The sequence below is a fragment of the Hippopotamus amphibius genome, chromosome 8 (assembly GCF_030028045.1).
Source record: "Hippopotamus amphibius kiboko isolate mHipAmp2 chromosome 8, mHipAmp2.hap2, whole genome shotgun sequence".
Lineage (NCBI taxonomy): Eukaryota > Metazoa > Chordata > Mammalia > Artiodactyla > Hippopotamidae > Hippopotamus > Hippopotamus amphibius.
In genome coordinates, this window is record NC_080193.1 from 92033028 (window position 1) to 92053208 (window position 20181).

At 35.2% G+C, this 20181-nt stretch overlaps 1 protein-coding gene across 1 annotated transcript in view; it reads right to left on the reverse strand.

Moving 5' to 3' along the window:
• The window catches only part of VWC2L (von Willebrand factor C domain containing 2 like), a 150745-nt gene that overhangs the window by 124614 nt on the left and 5950 nt on the right, over nucleotides 1–20181 (reverse strand). Inside the window, exon 2 of the mRNA XM_057747232.1 lies at nucleotides 3722–3851. Within this exon, the coding sequence (XP_057603215.1) occupies nucleotides 3722–3851 (130 nt within the window). The remainder of the gene's footprint in view (nucleotides 1–3721; nucleotides 3852–20181) is intronic.

Sequence of the window (20181 nt, forward strand, 5' to 3'; positions counted from 1 at the left end):
ATTTATAAGACACTCCAAGATAGAAATGTTTTCTTTTAGTAGATGCTGTGCTAATTTATTTTTCATATTATAAAAACAAAAAAACATAAAGAATATTAATTTCCAGGGAAAGACTGGAGCTGAAAGATAGGTCAAAGTAACACAATCTTGGAGGAAGAGAAACAGTCTAGAAATGTTACATCTTTTAGGAAGGCATTTGGATTGCTGGCTCATGAAGATGCATAGAGAAAGGAGAAACAAATGCTTAATAAAATTGTTTAAAACAATAAATTCCCATGTCAGTCACTGTAATCCTGCCCAAATAAAAAAATTACTTTCCTCTTTCTCCTCCTGTATGCCCAGCCATCCACATCTTTCCTAACATTTCTATTTTACTCAGACTAAATTGATAGCCTTTTCTTGGTGCTAAACTAACTTTAATAAGAATGGAGTATATTTTATGGCTTGGCTATGCTGATTGATAACCACTGGAAAATCTTGCTTGAGGTAACCATTGAGACCAAGAAATTAAAAATTATCTCTGCCTTTTCTTTTTACATCATTAGAAAAAAAATTTAGAAGTATGTCTTTATAGTTATTCTTACAAATTATGATGAATAAAGAGGCTATCATTGTTTATCTAAGGATCAGATTACCTTGCACTTTATAATATTAAAAGTACTTATTTCTAAAGGCAATTGTTATATTTTTATTGGTAAACAGCTGTTTTCTGGGAAAACTTCATATACCTACATATATATCACTGTACTTCCTTGTTTTTTTTTTCTTGCTCTTAATCTAAGAAAAAAGATTTTTGATATTAGCTGAATATTGTTTGTGGTAGATTCTATTGCTTTCAGCTTTCATTTTATATCTTTAATGTCTCTTGCTCTTGGCAAGTTATAAGTCAGGAAGGCGGAAAAATCAACCTTAGTATGCATAAAGTATTTGGTAGCCAAGATAGTCAGCATTTATGCAAACTAAATTTTTTCAACATTTATGAAGATTTAAGAAAATGTAGAAAATGTTATGGGACTGTTTACAAATTAGGATCTATTGTCTCTACCTTGAATCCATAGGGTAGATTTTTATCTTCTTCTTCTTCTTTTTTTTTCAAAATATAAGAAAATAGTACCATACTTTAAAAATAGTTTATAGTGTACTGGGCAAATGAATCTTATCACTTGGAAATTTAAGAAATTGTTCCATAAAATAAAGTAAAATAAAATAAAAAAAAAAGAAATTTTTCCAGTTATATTCTGTCATAGTAAACATCTATTGCCCATGTGGCTCCTCTACATATGGGTCATCTGTTTCCGTTTTCTGGACTAAGAATGAGAGCAAGAAAGCCTTGGGGCTCAGTCTATTCACTGGAGGTCATAAAGATTCTCCAACAGTCCTCAACATGCTCATCTTTGACAATGATTATACTTTACTTTTGGGGCATAAGTGACTAATCAGTGGCATTTAGTAATAAAAAAGATAACATGTCGTAATGTTATATACTACATTCAGAGTTAGTCTTTGGACTAATTCTAATTGAGGTTCATTTCCCTTATTTAAAAAAGAAAAAAGTTTGCTTGGAAATGGCAAAAGGGAACAGAAGTGATCGTTTTATAGTGCTTCATGAACAAAATGTTGGAAAACTTAACATATTTTGTTCTCTCAACCATGTTTTTCAGAAATACTAATGTGTTACTAATTAATTACCTAATTAATCGAACAATTAAAGTCCATTCATGATACATTTTTGTACAAAAAGTTTCATTTGAGGATAAATTTCTACTCTGGCATGTGACAGAGAAACAGGATGATCTTCGGTGACATACAATCCAGTGTAACTAGTTTGTAGTGGCTGATTTAACATTTGACATAGACATCACCTCTGGATATACTATAGGTTTGGGTGGGGAGTACCTAGGATGATGTGGCAGATGCATGTGTAAAACCTGTACTCTAAATATATGGTCTGGCATGCTTTGATTCTCTTGAGTATTCTGAGTATGTCCAGATGAGAATTTTTAACTATCAGCATAGTTTTGTTTACCCTAAATGTGAAACATAGCCAACCAGGGCCATCCAGGGAAGAGGAGATCCTCAAGGACTTGTTTAGATAGTTGCTTCTAGAAAAAAACGGTCTTTAGTCAAAGACTTGTCAATCCTATTTTTAAAGATTGATTAGGTAGCTGATTTTTTCTTCCTTCTGTCCTTGGAGAAAATGAAAAATAACAGGTGCTCTTCTACTTTAGACTAACCATTCATATACTTTATGACAGTTAGGTGTCCCTGGAGCCTTCTCTTCTCCAGGACAAATTATGCAAACTCCTTCAGTCTGTCCTCATAGGTCCTATTTTTTCAACCATTAAATCATTGTTCTTCCCTGTATCTTTTCCAGTTTCTTCAACATCCTTTTTTAAAATATAAAGTCTTAAATTTGCTATCTTTGCATATATTAGATCAGCTTGAACTTCAGGAGGATGTTTATCTCCCCACCTAGAAGGTCAAAGACTTAGAAAGTCAGAGAGATGGTCACTAGGACACACATCAGTTGGATGAGAAGGATAAGAAGAAAAAGGGAAGCCAGGTGTGCAGTTTAATATTAGACTTTAATAGGTTGATATAATCAGAAATAATAAAAACTGTGCCTGAAAACACGTTATGAGGGTTCTTTTTAAGTCATTTGAGAAGATACCAAAACACTACAATTATTATAAAAACAATCAGAGCTGCTTTTGTTTTTTCTTTGGGTAAATAACCAGATACCTCTGTTTACTAACTATAATTCTGCAAAGGAAAAGATTAGTAGGTGAGCTCACATAATGCCAAATCCTGGACAAAAAAATGTGTAATAGAGGAAGACGAGAGCTGCTAATTCAAGGAAGGGCACAGGGATTCGGCATTAGAGTGACCTCAGCTTAATTAAGAGCTAGAACTACTTTTTCAAGCAGCTATTAATGCCAGGTGGGGGCGTTTGTGGAATGCTACATAGTGAAGCTTTATGTTTTGGCTGGTACATGACCAGGAGCAAGAGTGCAATTTTGACTTTGCAGATATGCTGTCCTGGGTTAATGGCATTGTGTTGTCTTCTCTGCAGCATCACCTCGGTTTTAGGTGATTGGCGTGCCATAGTCATTTCAACCTCTCCATCCTTTGAGAGCCAAAAGGAACCCATGAACGTATAAGCCAAGTGCCCCTCTATAGCAATTACTATGAGAGAACATTTCCATTGTAATAAAAACCTATAATAAAAGCCCTAAACTTTCTAGTCTTCCTTTTACTTCAACTTAAGTGAATGAGTAATTGAATTTTGTAATTCTTTGATAACTTTAAGCCTACAGTTTTATCTATGCCCAAAACAAAATACCTGGCATTTATCCTACTCTCTCTCCTGGATTATGCACTAGGAACTGCTTCATAGCCTCCACAAGAGAGAAATTCAATCACTACAAAAAGATGGTACTGCGTTCTTTCCAAAATTCTCCTTATAAATCAACAGTAAATAGTAGGGACCACAACAAAGTCAGCTTATAAGAGCTTTAATTCCCCAGATGGAAAGCTTCACGATTCACCCATTGCTGACTTATTTTCACTTTAAGGTGGGATAATAATATTAATTGGCCATGTCCACATTGAAAAACCACAGGCAGATCTTAAAGGGCTGTTGCATTGAATGGTGTGCAGTCGTGCAATATCTGTATTTTGCACTAACCCCTCTTTGAAAGCTAATGCAGTACGGTCTTACCATTTTTGCAGACAGGACAACATTGTTCTGGTTCATAGACTGGGTTGACACACTCAGGAACTGCGCAGTCTGCTACAACACAGTGAACTTCATTGCTGGGCTCACAGCGACACCATTCACATGGAGAGGGCTAGGAACAAATCTAAAATTAGCCCCTTTTCTCCTATAACTTAATGCTTGCACATTCATATGCTGTCAGAAGACAAAACATCAGTGTTTATATTGGCTTTACTGTATTAACTCCATGTACCATGTGTATGATCATTCTTCCCCGCCATGGAAGGCCACCTGGACATCCAAGCCCAGGTGGGTTGCCATGAGCAATCAGGGGTGCTCATGTGTGACTTTTCCTATGCCTTAGGTTCCTACTTTCCAAAGAAAGTTTTGGACAACTAATATGTCACCTCCTGGTTTGGTTTCCAGATGCACTGATTGCTCTGCCTTCCTCTGGTAAACACGAATGACACTGGAACATGTGAAATAAGTTTTTGCCATTTGTCACTTTACTTCCTAAGAAAGAAAAGGATAACTGAGAGACAAGAAAATGGTAAATGGATATCCTTACCCTTGGTAGAAATTCCTTTTCAAGCTAACCTAGACTCTAAAGCCATTTTTTCCCAAAGTGAATTTCAGAGGAGATTGCATTTGGGATCCAAACATCCAGGTACTGCCTCTTGAAAGATTTAGTGAATACCTTTCATCTTGCGTGCTTGCTTTTACAAATGAACTAAAATCGATCGACGTGAAAAGGCACTATTTAAGAGTCAGAGACTCTAAAAATGGAATTGAACAGTGATGAATGTAGAGAAAAAAATTAAAAGGCAGAAAACAGTTTTTGTCTTCACAGTACTTACCGACCAAGACTGATATAAGGGTTCTGTGTTTCCTTTCTAGAAACTTGCTATACCACAAATAATCTAAAGCAGTGGCCACTCTGTGCCTTTCTCATCCTTTACACTTTCTAGCTTTCCCTACTTATAAAACAGAGGTTGAGAATTCTGAAGTGAAAATTTGGAGGTCTCAGAAGTTATATAGGTCTATATGTCTCAAAACAAGCCATTTGCTCCTGGAAAATTCTGTCTCCAATTCTGTGCCACAGCGCCTCACTTCAAAATTGTGTTAATTGAAGTCCACAGCCTTTATCTCAGTGATTACTGTCCATAATGCCTGCCAGCTCCTGTTTCTTCATGAACTCGACAATTTGGGTAATATCAATGCTTCTTGACTCAGGTGGTCTGTGAGAGTGGAAACCTTTCAAACTAATTATTTTTAAATTAATTTTATCTTTGCTTTCTGCTTGAAGAATGATAGCCTAGCCTTCAATGAACTACTTTACTTTCAAATTTGGTAGGAACAAGAGAATTAGCCATAGGATCTGCGGAAGAAATATTGCTATCTCTTAGCAGAGTCAGTAAGTTTATCGAAGAGTGCAGTTAAGCTCTCTACCCTGTGGTTGAGTTATGTTAAGTATTCCAGAAAAACCTATTGGATCATCCCAAGGGCTGGAAGTTTCCTGAAGCTCCACTACTGAAAATCTCAGTAAATTAAGGAAAAGCTTTGTCACCACAACACATTATTTGATGAAGGAAATTCTGAGTGAGGAAACAGCGTGAGAGACGGATATTCACGCCGCTATACTGCTTCTTATCTTGCAAGTCCCATTGTGATATCTTAAATTCCCAGGCAAAATTGCCGGAAGGTGTCTGCCTTTTCTTGATTAGTTGCGAAGAAGTATTTTGCACACCCTCTGAACGACAGCAAGGGCTTGGCCTGCATTTATTGCTAACGAGAGAAAAAGGGAGCTGCTGGTATGGTTTCTGCACCTTGCCCTTCCACAGCCGTGACTGTCCTTGCTGGTTCCCTTCTCGCTGAAGGAGGGGCTCATTCGTGTAACTCTAGTGGACTGATTTCGGCATTAAAAATCCCAAAGAGCCCCCGGATTTTCCGGTGCAAAACATTTACCTCAAAGTAACTGTGGTTGCTGAGAAAGATTTGTTGGGTTATTATGAGACTCCCAGCATAGACAGAGGACGAACACCATTCTGATTCAAACAATGGTTTTGAACATTATTAACTACCGGGTATCATGCGAAGCAATTTACCTATATCAACTTACTTATCTTTCATAATAACCCTATGAAAGAAGATCTGTTATGATCTCCATCCCGCAGGAAAGGAAATAGTCTGAGGGAGGTTCAGGAGCTTTCCCAGGTCCTGTCGGCAGTTAGGGGAAGGGGCAGGATTTGAATCTAGGTGTCCTAATTGCTATATGGTACTGCCATGTGATCGCAAGAATGGCTCTTCTGTGCACTGCCACCTGAGTAATTTAGTGTCCTTACGCTGTACACTTCTTTTATTTTTTTTAATTTATTTTTTATTTTTTTATTTATTTTTATTTTTTTAATTTTTTTTTAATTTTTTATTTTTTGGGGGGTACACCAAGTTCAATCATCTGTTTTTATACACATATTCCTGTATTCCCTCCCTCCTTCGACTCCCCCCCCCACTCGCCCTCGAGTCTGTACACTTCTTTAGGCAGATCAGATCCACAGGAATAACCGTTAGCGACTGACTGATTGATTTATAGAGGATAGATACTTCCTGTTAAGAAAGAGAATTTCATGAACTAGGGTAGTTAGGGCATAGATTATTATGGAGCTGTAGCGTTTTTAAACTTTCTGCAAATGTGAGTTGATAGAAAATTGTAATAGGCTGAAATTAGGTTGCCATGAGGTTCATGTTTTTGGGGACTTCGGCATCTTCAAGTCTTGTAACCCGGTAGCAACATTCATGGTAGCTATCTGGGAGAAGCCAGTAACAGATAATGGTCCAGTAAAGACCCCGGAGCCTCTACCTGAAATCAGTGGAGGCATCCAGCATTTACTGGAGTCCTGAGGAATACTCTGAGGAAGAACTAAGACTACAGGGGTGCCAGATTTTTTAAAGGGATTTTGAATAATGAGAAACATGCATTAGAAAAATGAGAACATCACCCTAGCCACTGGCAACTTCTAATCAGTGCTTCTTTGAATCTGGCTTTATTCAAACACCAGTCTCTCTCTTCCTGACCCAGAGTCTCTTGTCAGAAACATATTACTTCCCCTTTTGTTTTCATTCAATTGTTTTTTCAAAGAATGCCTCTGTTACAGTCTATTTCTTCTCATCTCAAGGTGCCTGCCCCCACCCCCTTTACACACACTATCAAATTTCATCTACCGGCCTTACACTAAAGCCCCCTCCATCCCCTCCAGCCTTGCCAAGCCTCTTTCCTTTCATAAACTGGCCAGTTCACTCATCATCGTTTTCCTGCCTCGCTTGACTTCCTCTACCACCCCTGCTTTCCAAGGTGCTTCTAAAAAAGTGTTGCTTATACAGCCAGAGGTTCCTAGGGGTGAGCAGTGTGCTGCTTTGACATTAACATTACTGTAAAAAATCATTTATTTACATTACTGTAAAAATCCTTCCCACCTTACAGCGTAAAACTCCAAAAGGTTTGATGCTTTGAATAAATCTTTACATCTTAAGCACTGAGCTGGTTACAAATTTCCTTTTATTAGGTTCTTCAATGTGAAAACTATAGATTAAATCTGAAAATGTCCCCTGTAAAACCAAAGATTAAACAAGAAAACTATTCTTAGAGGAACAGAGAACACTGGGGCAAGTACTTGGGAAAAAATTATTCTTGCTGGCTCTTTTTAGAAGAACATGTGAAATTATGACCAGCACATGGCTTTTGTCAGTTAGAGATTTGGTCAGTAAGATGATTAAATGACACCATCCTAAAATTGTTTACAAAGAAAATCTTTTTCTGAGAAATCTCAGAGCATTATATTTCAATGAAAGCTTTGAAAAATAAAGTAACATTCACTATATATACCTTTAAATAAATTTTAATTGAAATTAGGATTAGAGGTCAAATTTATTAATGTTTGTATTAGGTGATCTGAATATTAAATGTCTGTTATGAATCTGTATGCCTTCAGCTTAGTGTTTTTTGAATAATGTGGGACTCTGTTTAAGCAGAAACTATACATCTTATTTGTAGTTCCTGCTGTCATTGAATATATTCCCATAGCAAATCCAAATGCTGTCCCAGCTGTTCCTAAAGTTCAAGGGGTTTCCTGCTAGAGATATATTTATTTATTTTAAAATTAATAGAATAAAAAGGGGCTCTTTCTTAGCTATTGGTTTAGGTGACTAGAATTCAAATCTTCCTCCTTGGTATTAGAATGGAAACATGGCAATACACATCTTTAAACTATTGTTCACTTCTGAAGACCTTGAAGCTGAAATCCCAATGCCACTGTTTGAGACTTTTGAGAATTCTTGGAAAATTGGAATTCCAGGATCCTGGAAACAGTAGAATGCTCTTTGTTTTTAAAAATGCAAAAAGTAGCCTGAGAACTAGTAACTTAGATTAGTGGAGTGACTGAACAACTCCAGAAAAATAGTCAAAAATGTTCTTTGTGAGAATTTGGAAGCTAATGGGGTTATCACTAAGCATCAACTCAGGATTATTAAAACATGAAGTGGGGACTGGTTGCAAAGAAGTTTCCAGATGTTTATAGAAAATACAGCCTTATTGTGTGTTCTGAATACATTGAGACCTACTTATCCATACCTGAGGAAAGGCTGGATATTTGGTCCACACAGCAATACCTCATGGCATTATTCTTTATGTGGTGGCTGTTACTGGCATTGTATGTAGAGTGCCTGGGAGGAAATGGTCATAGTCTGTAAGGTTTGTTATACAAATTCAAACCTCAAAGTGACAAGGGACACAGCAGTGTTCAGCTTACTATTTTAATTTGGCAAGGTTTAAGATAACATTCTTACAAGTTGAGAAACTCTAAATTAGGAAAAATTGAAAAAAAATTTCATTTTGTTGGCTTTATTTGGGTGGCTGTGGTATCACTGTTGAAAGCAAGTTCTCTATAGCCTTAGTACTTGAGTTCTAGTCTCAGATCTTTACTTACTAGTTGTAAATCTTGGGAAAATTACATAACCTTTCTGTGCATTAGTCTCTTAATATATAAAACAAAAGAATAACAGTATTACCAACCTCACAGAGTAACTGGGAAGCACATAAGATAGGTAAGAAGTATGATAACATTATTATTATTATTCACTTGCATACTTAGCTAGTGATGGCTTTCTGAAAAATAATTCAAAGAGTATAAAACTGGAAGCACAGGACTATATTTAAAAGAATATCAGGACTTCCCTGGTGGTCCAGTGGTTAGGACTCTGCGCTTCTGTGGCTGTGCAGCATGGCCAAAAAAAAGAAAAATAAAAGAATATTTAGGTTCTCTTATTCAAAGTAGGATATGATTGTAGAGGTGGCTGCAATAAAGTTTTATAGGACTTAGTTTGGTGGGGGGGATTTGTGAACTACACAGAATTAATCATGTCAGAAACACATTGAAGAAAAATTCTTATCAGAAGCCTCTAGATAAAGAATAATTGTGAACGGTTAAAATGACCATTATAAATCACTCAGAAAACAAAGAAAGGCAACAAACCTATTTTCTTGAAGTCTCATCATTTAGATGTCAACTCAAATGCCCTCTCTCCAGGGAGCTCTTACCTGACTCTCTCTCCGTCATCTTTCTCCAAAACATGGCCCATTTAGTGCTCTCATCAGTTTATGAAATTACCTTATTGATTTGTTTATATTTATTTATTCTTATCTGCCTTCCCCATAGTTTATAAGCTTCTTACAGTATATTGTTCGTTGCTGTATTCTTGGCACCAAGAAGACATCTTAGTACATGATAGATACTCAAGGAATCTTTATTAACATATACACAATTATTTATGCATATTCTATGTTTTCTAATTTGTTAAAACATACCTTTGCACAGTTTCATCTGGATTTATCATTCAGGGATAGGATTATGATTTAATAAGATGTTTGCATTTTATTTAAATAATGTAAAGGGCATTTTGAGGGGGAAAGGCTTCTGATTATAAGTCATGAAATAAATATGTGGGTTACGGCATTATGGCAATGAACATAAATTACTCTCTAAAGGTAATTTGAAATTCATAATATCCATCATGTGGATCATCAGTTAAGTCAATCTTCAAGCACTCCACTGACCAGACTATCTAGCAGTTGACGATAACAGACTTTTATTGCCATGAAAATACCATGATAACTAAGATGAGAATACATGTAGAGGTATTGTTAAAGGGTCTAAGAAAAATCTAGTCTCATTTTATAATGTGTGTCAAGTTTAATGGTTACTTACTAAACAAAATGATTTTAGTATATTTTAAAATGTTTTTTTTTCAGAAAGAAGCCCTGATTTTAAGCATGCCCTTTTCCCTAAAGGATGAGTTAAATTACAAAGTCTAACAAAACATACTCAGAAACCAAACTTGATTCCTAGAAAGTCATCTGTGTATATTGTTGAAGACTGAAGGGATGGATACATAAATGGATGGGATATATTCTAAGTGCTGTTTTAGCACCCTAACTGTATCAATGGCTTTCCTTCTGTCTAACTGATAGTAGGCTTCAGATACCACGTGGTAGTCCATTGCTTTGATGACGGGCAAAAATAATCAGAGAGAACATAGGTCAGACTGCTTTTCCAAAAACTTCTTATTAAACAACTATTTAAAATCTGATCTCTACCAAGGAAACGATTCTGCTTTAAGAAGCACTCTTCTCTTAGAGATAATTTATGGCATAAATTTCATCACTTTACGGAACAAATCTCATTACTTTCAGACTGTATGAGAAATTTGGAAGACTCTGTTTCAAAGTTGCTGATGCCTGTCAGAAATCTCACTGTTCACTTCATTAAAATATACATTAAATTACAGAGTACAAGAGTATTTAACATCCACTGCCACTCCCATAGCCCATAATTTGCATGTGGCAGATGTCACCTAATAATCAGTGGATCCAACGGATTTTAACCAAAATTCACAATCATCTGAAATAAGACCCATTATGTCACTGATTAATATGCTCCTCGGTGTCCTGTGTCTAATGGGATTGTGGTGACCTCTTCAGTGAGCTGTCCTGTTGATTGAAGCATATTTGAAACACTGAGGTTTTAAGTCTTATCAATTTATGGACATAGAGCTGGAACTTCTTTATGAATTTTAATACTGCTGAAGCAAATAAAAACCAGATGCATAGATTTTTTTTTTAAATAATCACCTCCCTTGGTCAGCAATGTATGATTTTATCATTTGAGTAACAAGTTAAATAGTAGCTATTCTTTCTGAGAAGTTAGTATTTTGATAATATATTCTGGAATATTATGTCTAGGGTCTTTATCTAAAACTACTTCATGCTTGTTGAAAACACAAACATTTTAACCAAGCAGTTGTAAAGAGTGCACAAAGCTTTGCCCATGTAGATATAATAAACCAGGTAGGTAATAAACTAAAATTCAGAAATGATATAAATTAAAAAATTATTTATTCAGCACATTTATTAGATGTGTATTATACACAAGATAACGTACATTGGTATACTAAGATGAACTCCATAGTTAGCCTTCCCTCAATAAATGGCAATAGTGACAATCTAGATATATATAAAAATAAGTTTAGAGTTTTTAAACCAATTGATTATAAGAATAACCGAGGGTACTATTATTATGGAAGACGGAATTATTAAAGTTAGTCTTTCTACTTTTATTTGCATTTACTCTGAGCTAATGTAAAACACAAGAATATTGCAGAAGTAGTTGATAAAATACCCAATCTAAAATTATTAAGTACAAGAAGTTTACTCTTTCTTGAAAACTCATCATTATAGTTGCAACACAGCAATGATATTATATTAATGGTTTTTTTTCCTCTAAAATATTTTTTCTAAAATTATTTAAATATATTTTGACATTTCTTTTAAGGACAGGAAACTCTACAATTACATATTGCCTATTCTGATAAACTGCTGGTATATAGAAATATTTTTTATCTGAATATTTTCAAGGAGTCTTATGACAATAAAATACGGCTTTTTCTGAAAAATTAAGAATAGCATAGAGAAAATAAAATATAGACAAGGAGAATGTAAACAAAACCCAAACCCACTCTTTAGTTGCAATCACAGATGTATTTTTTTAAGCAAGCAAATGTACACTTAACAAGGAAATATCTGTGTATTTAAGAGGAAAATAAAGAATGTTTTATAGCTGCCTCTAAGATCTTCGAAGGAGAACCCAGAGTGTAGACAAAGGCTAGCAGATTCAAGATAAAGATTTTGATAAAGTATTGCTATCACACCCATACTTGGGAAATAACCTGGAAAAGCAGCAGCCTCTCGTTCTTCACTGATAAGTTGGATTCACAATTGCTTTTAGTACAAAGGTCTTTGACAAGGAACTGAATATTCTGAGTAGACCCTGTATGTTTCCATGCTAAGGATGTCCCATTTATTACCCATTTATGCAACAAGGGAAAAGTGAGACTGCATAATTTCAAAACTTCCTGTTGACACTGTAAAGGACAGACTGTTGCTATCAGTTAAAAGCCCATCATCTACAACAGCATTAAAACAAGGTCATGTGTAGGTAGGGGAGAATACATCACCGTTAGAATTTTACAATGTGAAAGAATCATGTGAGAGACAAATACGATCAGTTCTATTCTGTGGGAAACACTGAGCGGAGGGGATACCAGAAAGGAGAAAGGAGAGAAGTCCATAACTCTAGCCTTCTAGCCATGCACGGGTGATAGTGAATACACGGCTTTCCAGGGTCTGCGGGATGGGATTTACAGGCACACCTATACGAAAATCCATCTGTATTGGGAGTGCCAATCAGATTACTTAACAAATCTAAAATTTGAAAATTTCCATTTTTCACTTGCTAGTAATATTCTTTTCCATGTTATAAAGACAGAGTAATTAAAAATTAATAAAGTGCTTTATAATTGCTAATATTAAAATATATTCATTTCCAATTTTAAGTCCAAACAGCAATTTCCTACTGTATTTGAAGCTTAATTCATAGCTTACATCTTATTCCACAAAAATATATTGGGATGGCTCTGGGCAATAATATGAAAGAATATTGTAATTGAAAAAAATGAGTAATTTCTTGATAAACTATCTGACTTTAGTGCGTATCTTTTGTGCAAGTACAGCAGAAGCAGTCAAACTTTGTAGCCATGTATAAAAATTGTTAGTGCTATGGCCCAGTGGAATTCAGCTATAGAGTAATGTGGAGTAGGCACATTTGGAGCTCAAGTTCTGCCATCAAACACTCTTGTATTACCTTGGACAGGTTACTTAAACCACTTGAAACTGGGTTTCCTTATTTGTAAGATGGAGATAATAACAAAGAGTGCTCTAATTTTCCTCATTGAATTCTAATGAGACAAAAAGGAAATAATGTAATATTTGAAGGAGCTTATAAATTATGTAGCATTGGGTAATTGACTGTCATTGTCATCATAACTTTCAACTTGACCAGTGTTTTTTTTTGTTTTATTTTAATTTCCCTTTGTCCATTTTCAATGACTGTGTTTTTCTCAAGAAAGTATATTGATCATAAATTATTTTTATTATATTATCACATAATCATTTCCATAATCATTCCAATATTTATTTGAAATATTAAATTTGTAAATATATATTTTAGTTTTGAGAGCAATCTGTGTTGCATCTCTAAAATGTAGCAATGTTTGCACTCAGATTGTGGTTAGACTAAGAATGAGATTGGACAACATTTTTTTGATAGTTAGATTCTTATTTACAGAGATGAAACTTCAGTCTTTAATCAGAGTCTTGCCAAAAACAGATTTGCAACAGGGTAACTCAAGCTCACATTTTTTGGAGTCCTGATTTAAGTATCTTCTAGTTTCAGTGTGAAAGTCCTAGAGTCTCATTAACAAAAGGAAAATTCTCTGTAAATTGTCCTTTTTCTCCCTAATGAAGCTTTCTGAATCTCAGCAGTCAAAGGTTTGCTATTTTAGCAGAATTTTAGTTTTAATGTTGGGGAAAAATTAAAGTTAGACTGAACAACTTTAATTTTTTCTCTGTCCTATTTAGGAGAGTGAAATTAAAATAGCATACAGCGAAAATAAGTGGAGTTTCAAGGGAGCTGGGCTGTCCTCTCCTCATACAGAAATAGGACTTACTGTAGAAACTCCCAGTGGTTACCAAATTGACTGTGGTTTTGTTTTGGTTTTTTGTTTGTTTGTTTGTTTTTTGTTTGTTTTGGCTGCGTTGGGTCTTCGTTGCTGCGTGTGGGCTTTCTCTAGTTGAGGCGAGTTGGGGGCTACTCTTCGTTGCTGTGTGCAGGCTTCTCAGTGCAGTGACTTCTCTTGTGAAGCTTGGGCTCTAGATGCTTAGGCTTCAATAGTTGCGGCACACAGGCTCTAGAGCACAGGCTCAGTAGTTGTGGCACACAGGCTTAGTTGCTCCGTGGCACGTGGGATCTTCCTGGACCAGGGATTGAACCTGTGTCCCCTGCACTGGCAGGTGGATTCTTAACCACTGTGCCACCAGGGAAGTCCTGTGGTATTTCTAAGGCTGCAAAAAAGCACTTTCAAGTTCCACATTTTCTTTGTTGTTTTGCTTTTAATTTGTATTTTCCTGATTTAGAAATTTAAAAAATGAAAACAATAACTAAATTTGCAAAAATATTCCTTGTCAGTCCTCACTGTATGAAGAATGTAGGTGTTTTTTTAAAAACAAATAGTAATGCACCTTAGATGCACCCTTCCTTATGGCCATGGGAGTTTTTAAAGTGAAGCAAATTGAGCCATGTAAAACGTGAAGCAGGCAGAGAATTTCCCTCATGTTAGCAGAGTACTACATTTCCATCAGAAAGAGATGAGACTTAACATGAAATATTTCAGAGTTATAATTGAACAGGTATTCCAGAATATAGGACATGCACACACTCAAATGAAAAAGAAGCCACCTCTATCACATTTCTTGCATAATGTCCATAGTATACTCATGCAATCTGGGCAGGTATAATGGAGAGAGCATTGGAGTTAGAGTCAGAGGCCTCCCTTCTCGTTTATAAAATGAGAATAAAAATATCTTAGAACTAAATCATTCAATGAGGTAACAAAGATGCTAAATATTTCATAAAATTGTCAACAATTATTTATATTTCCCTCTGTCACATATTTGGTTGTGTCACTTCCCTGACTCAAGCCCTCTGGTGATTTTCCACTCAGTCCAGGGTTTGGCCCGAGCTCCCGAGCCTGGCGTTCACATTGTGAGCTGCTGCTAGGCTCCCTTCTCTCTCTTCTCTCTCACTTTTTTTGTCTCCTCTATACCCTCTGTTCTGGCCACTTTGGGTTAACGCACTTTTCTCTGAACTTGCTTTCCGTTGACTTTTGCCAATTTTCCAGTTTTGTCTAAAATGTTTTCAGTGCACTGAAATCCTCACGCTTAGGATCTTCCTAAGCTCTTCAGACTGAATTATTCCTTTCTTCACATGAGTTCCTAGAGCAATCATCCCAGGCCATCTGCTATTAGTGGTATCTGTGTTATTCATTTTGATAGACTAGGAGCATCTTGAGGGTCAGATTTATGTCTTATATGCTTTGGTACACCCCCACAAGACCTATCGCCTCTCCACACGTCAGAGACAGGACATCTAATGGAATCAAACCATGGATTATATAAATTGACTTGAAAAGATGTTAGTGAACTTACTATCTAAGTGAGCAAATAACATACATATTTTCATTTATTAATATAATAGGAAATATATCTATTATATTACATTAAGTGAAAAATATCTACTTGACTTGTCACATTCTCAAAGGAGAGCAGATGGGATACCAAAATAAAGGACACTTTTTATCACCTTTGCTTATCTATTTCATCTGAGAATTCTCAGTAAGTGGAAGTTATTAAATTCTTATACATCAATGCAAAGAGCTAAGCCGTTCTCCTTGGAGACAAATGTGCAAAGAGATATGACTTAACGTGTCTGCTGTTAAGTATGTATCATACATTTAAAATAGGCAAATTTAGATGCTTTGAAGATTTACATATGTGGAAAGAGATCCCTGAGACCACCTACAAATGAAGTAAAGCCTAACAGTATCCAAAGAATTTGTAATTTTGAGGAATGTGGGTTAGAAAGATCTGATGACAGTACAATTTGAGGGAAGTAGAAAGGGAAAAAGAAAAATTTGATCCTAGGTCAGAAGTTGGCAAACTTTTTCTACAGAGAACCAGATAGTAAATATTTTTGACCTATGTACATCATATAATCTTTAGAGCAACTACTCAATTCTGGATTGTAGCCTGAAAGCCACCATGCACAATACGTAATGAATAAGCATTGCTATTTTTCCAATAATACTCTACTTTTAAGAACAGGTGGTGATTTGGCTAATGGGTTGTAGTGTGCTGATCCCTGTCTTAGACCATTGGTTATATGTAATTGGCATCATCATCATTATTTTGAGAAAGTCATTGTCCACTGAAATTGTTTTATGTAACACAAATTAAGAAATCACCATAAATAACATTAACTGCAATTTTGGAAACTTTAAAAAGGACCAGGCAATAAAAGATAAGCTGTGATATATAGGTTTTTATCATTAACTGCCCATCAGAGTCAGGTAAAGGAATAAAGGGTGATCTCCGTCATTAACAAGGTACTTCTTAAACTGTTTCATGGAACGCTTATGAATTTTAAGATGGTAATAGATGTTCAGAGAAAAAAAAGTGTTCTGCTGTCACATAAATTTGTGAAATACTGGACTAAATACAAGTTTGTAGTAATAGTAGTAAAAATGTCAGATAGCTTTTATGAATCCTGTATTGTGTGCCAAGTAGTTTTTACTATTATTTCTATTTCAGAGATGTCTGCACTAAGACATACAGAGGTAAAGTAATGTGTGCCTAGGTCACTTAGCTGGTAAGTGCTAGAACCTACTCTAAAACACAGTTTTCACCATAGTGTTGAGCTCTTAGCTATTGAACTGTGTACATACTGACTCTCAAACAGACCTTTAAAAAAATCTTCAAGCACTGTCTGTATATACTAATATATACTTTCAAGCATTGCACGTTTCCAAGAGATGTTAAAGGATACATCATTTCTCAAATTTACTTGACCATGAAAAAAAATAAAAAATCCTTCCTAAAAATCCAGCTGATTATTAGAATAATCTGGGAAACTTTAGAAAAATATAAATTTAAATCATTTCGGGTGGCATTGAAGAGGGAGAGGTCAAGGAATGGCATTTCCTGCCTTAGGTGATACTGATCATGTGGCAGTTTAGGGACATCCCTTTGTTCTAATGCCATGCAAGTAGAGATTTTTGTACAATTCATCCATTTTTCATACTCCATTCCTGTCATGTAGTGAGAGGTGGGATTTTGCAGAGTGAAAAAAATCACGAACACGGGTCCTCAGTTCCTAAAATCATTAAATATGTGGCAAGAGCAGCTAATTTAATTCCTTTGTTAGTTCTAGTATAGTCACTGTGAAAATAAATAGGATGTGTTTAATATCTTACAATTTTATTTTGGCCTATATGGTTTGGTTTAATTACAGAATTTTTCATTTTTAGAGAAAGGATCCTCTTTTTATTAGATCCTTTGAAAACTTAGGCTCCTTTTGCAAATTGTCCTCTATCTGTGTCAAAGACTGATTTTAGATATGCCAATATTTTATTGTTCTTTTCTACTTGTAACTCTGGGTTGTCATGGAGATAGGTCCTGATATCACATTTCTATAGACAATTGGATGAAATAAATTTCTGCTTCCAATGTATTTATTGGAAAGGAAGATGCAAATGAGTGTTAAACCTCAAGGCATAAAATGTAGATAAAAGAGCACAGAAAAGAAATATATTTATATTACCTTTGCAAATAGTGAGCTATGTCAGCCATTGTGGTGTTTTCATTAAGTTTCTGTTGGTCTTTGTTTTAAAAATAAGTTCAAAGTTCTTTTCCATATCTAAAATTCTGTTGTCAGCAATTAAGAGTAGGAAGGACTTAATTATTAAAAAAAAAAACCCATATGCTTGCCTTTTTTTATAATAGAAGAACTTATATAAACTCAGATACTAGAAATCCAGTCCCATGCCAAGAAATAATGATAGTTGAGTCAATATTAAAACAAAATGATTTCAAAATCCCAACCAACTAATGTTTAATTTTAAAAAAAACAAACTTTTGAGCAGTCAGAATTGTTAATTATAAATTGATATGCAATACTTTAATTTTCAAATTCCCAATACTATTTATTCTTCATAAAACATCTGATGACATTGTTGTATCCATCCTATAGATAGAAAGATTAAAATTATTTGAGTTTTGTTCATGGTCTCATGACAAAATAGGGAGAAAATTAAGAGTTGTGTTCAGTGGATTTGTATCCACTTTAGACAACTTTATACAGTCAAAAAATATCATCTAAAAGCTTTTTCAGAAGATAAATGAATTTTTTTGTCACTTTAATACTTTATTCACTCTTTTCGTGGTGTCATTAAATCCTTGCAAAGATGGCTCTATTGTGATCTGCTATATAGCGGGCTGGAAGCAAGGAAATCAACACTGGTGATACGTGAGACTGAAATTACTGATGCTAATCAGTGGTGATTAATAGTCCAAAATACAGACTCTAAAGTAAGCCAGTCCCTGGATAAGCAAACCCACAGATCACTTCAATTCACCTCTAGTTATTTGTTTAAAGCTCTTCCTCAAAAGCTTGGCAAAATACAACTAAAAATAAACTGATAGTTTTTTCCTGTGCTGTCCTTCATAAAACACACTGCCTGATATATAAATCAAGCTACAGGAAAACAAAACAAAAATATGGTCAGGGAGAATAAGGAATAGCAATAAAGGATTCAGCTAATCTTAAAGATTTTCTTAAAGTAAGAACATTTCCCAGTTCCCTCAAATTTCACACACATACACACACAACGCATGTATGAAGCAATTTCAATTTAGATTATATATAATCTACAAAATTTGCATAAAATATGTAGACCTGACATGAAATAACATATAGGAGATAGAAAAAAACTTGCTTGTTAATATCACACCATTGACTAAATATGTATTTTGGTAAGTAAAACCACAATGGAAAATAAGCAAATTTCTAACATATTCAAAATCTTGTACAGTTAGAGAAGTCTGGAGGGGAGACTACGAGGTCAATCTCTTTTCAGGCTCATCTTCTCACAGTATTGGAGACTCAGTAAGGAACGGACAGCAAAGTCTATAAACAGCTGATGACTGACCTCAAGTCTGGGGTAGTCTCTAGCAGTGACAAGCTCCGCAAATCTCAGATGTAGCTGCAAATCAAACACCCGTCTCCCGGAGTGCCCAGGGAACAGAAGCCCAGACACAAATCTTTATAGTCATGCTTATTACACAGTTACCACCATTAATGGCAGCATCTTGCCATATGAAGGACAGCAATAAAAATCAGTGTGTGAGTCTATATATAACTAATCAAGGGGCCAGCTGACCATCAAGTCTCTTAAAATTTAAAGCAAAGGACTTTTTCAGACTATTTTATCCCTTCAGGGGTTAACTTGGAAGTCATTTATTCCTACAATTCTAATTCCTCATTTTAAAAAGTGTTGAGGGTCACTTCCAGTTCTCACTGGGGCTTTTGAAAAAATAAATTATTTCCAAAATCTGGTCTATTTTCTAGATTTAATGTAGTTTTGTAGAATTAAAACACGCCAAGTGAGCACAATACAAAAAGAAAGGGTTTGAGGAACTTTATAAAGTTTGAACAAAATTGACTTCTAATCTTTGAAACTGGTCAGACATTATACAAATTCAGCAGAGGCTCCCTGGTTATTTACAAAGATGGGCGTTCCCCATTGAGAATTATCCACTTTGAGCCTGTTTATTGTACATGCTGGGGGCTGAGCTTCACAGGAGCAACAGTCATTACTGATTAAGATTACTTAATCTGTTATTTTGTAGCTACTTGAAAGAAGCTATTCTTGAATTCACTCAAAGGCAGTTTTAATATTAAAAACTACAACATGTTCTGCAAAACAAATACTGCATTTTGCAGATCAATGATTGTGGAATTAGTCTTCTCAATCTCTCAACAAAGACCTCAATTATCTTTGTTGTATGAAATTAAGATGTTTTCTAGGATTTTTTTTTGGATGGAATCTTACAAATGCCCCTGTTTGTTCCATTAACCATTTGTTGAGAACTTGTATATCCCCTCTTGGGAAAAATATCTTTTAAAATCCCACCCAAATTCTTAAAATGCACCCATTTCTCTGTTATTAAAATAAACACAGGGGGTCAAAAAAATAACCTTCCAAGTTATTAAGACAAAATTTTCACTGTCTTGCCTCTCATATTTCAGCAGGACATAACACAATTGTTTCCATTTGGTGACATTAAAATACATACACATATACATATTAACTTCATACCCCTGGAAAGAGGCATTCTGCACCCCTCTGTCTAGTAAAAACATCTTAGTTTCTGTGCTTCTCATAGAAACCGGTGCCATGGCAGA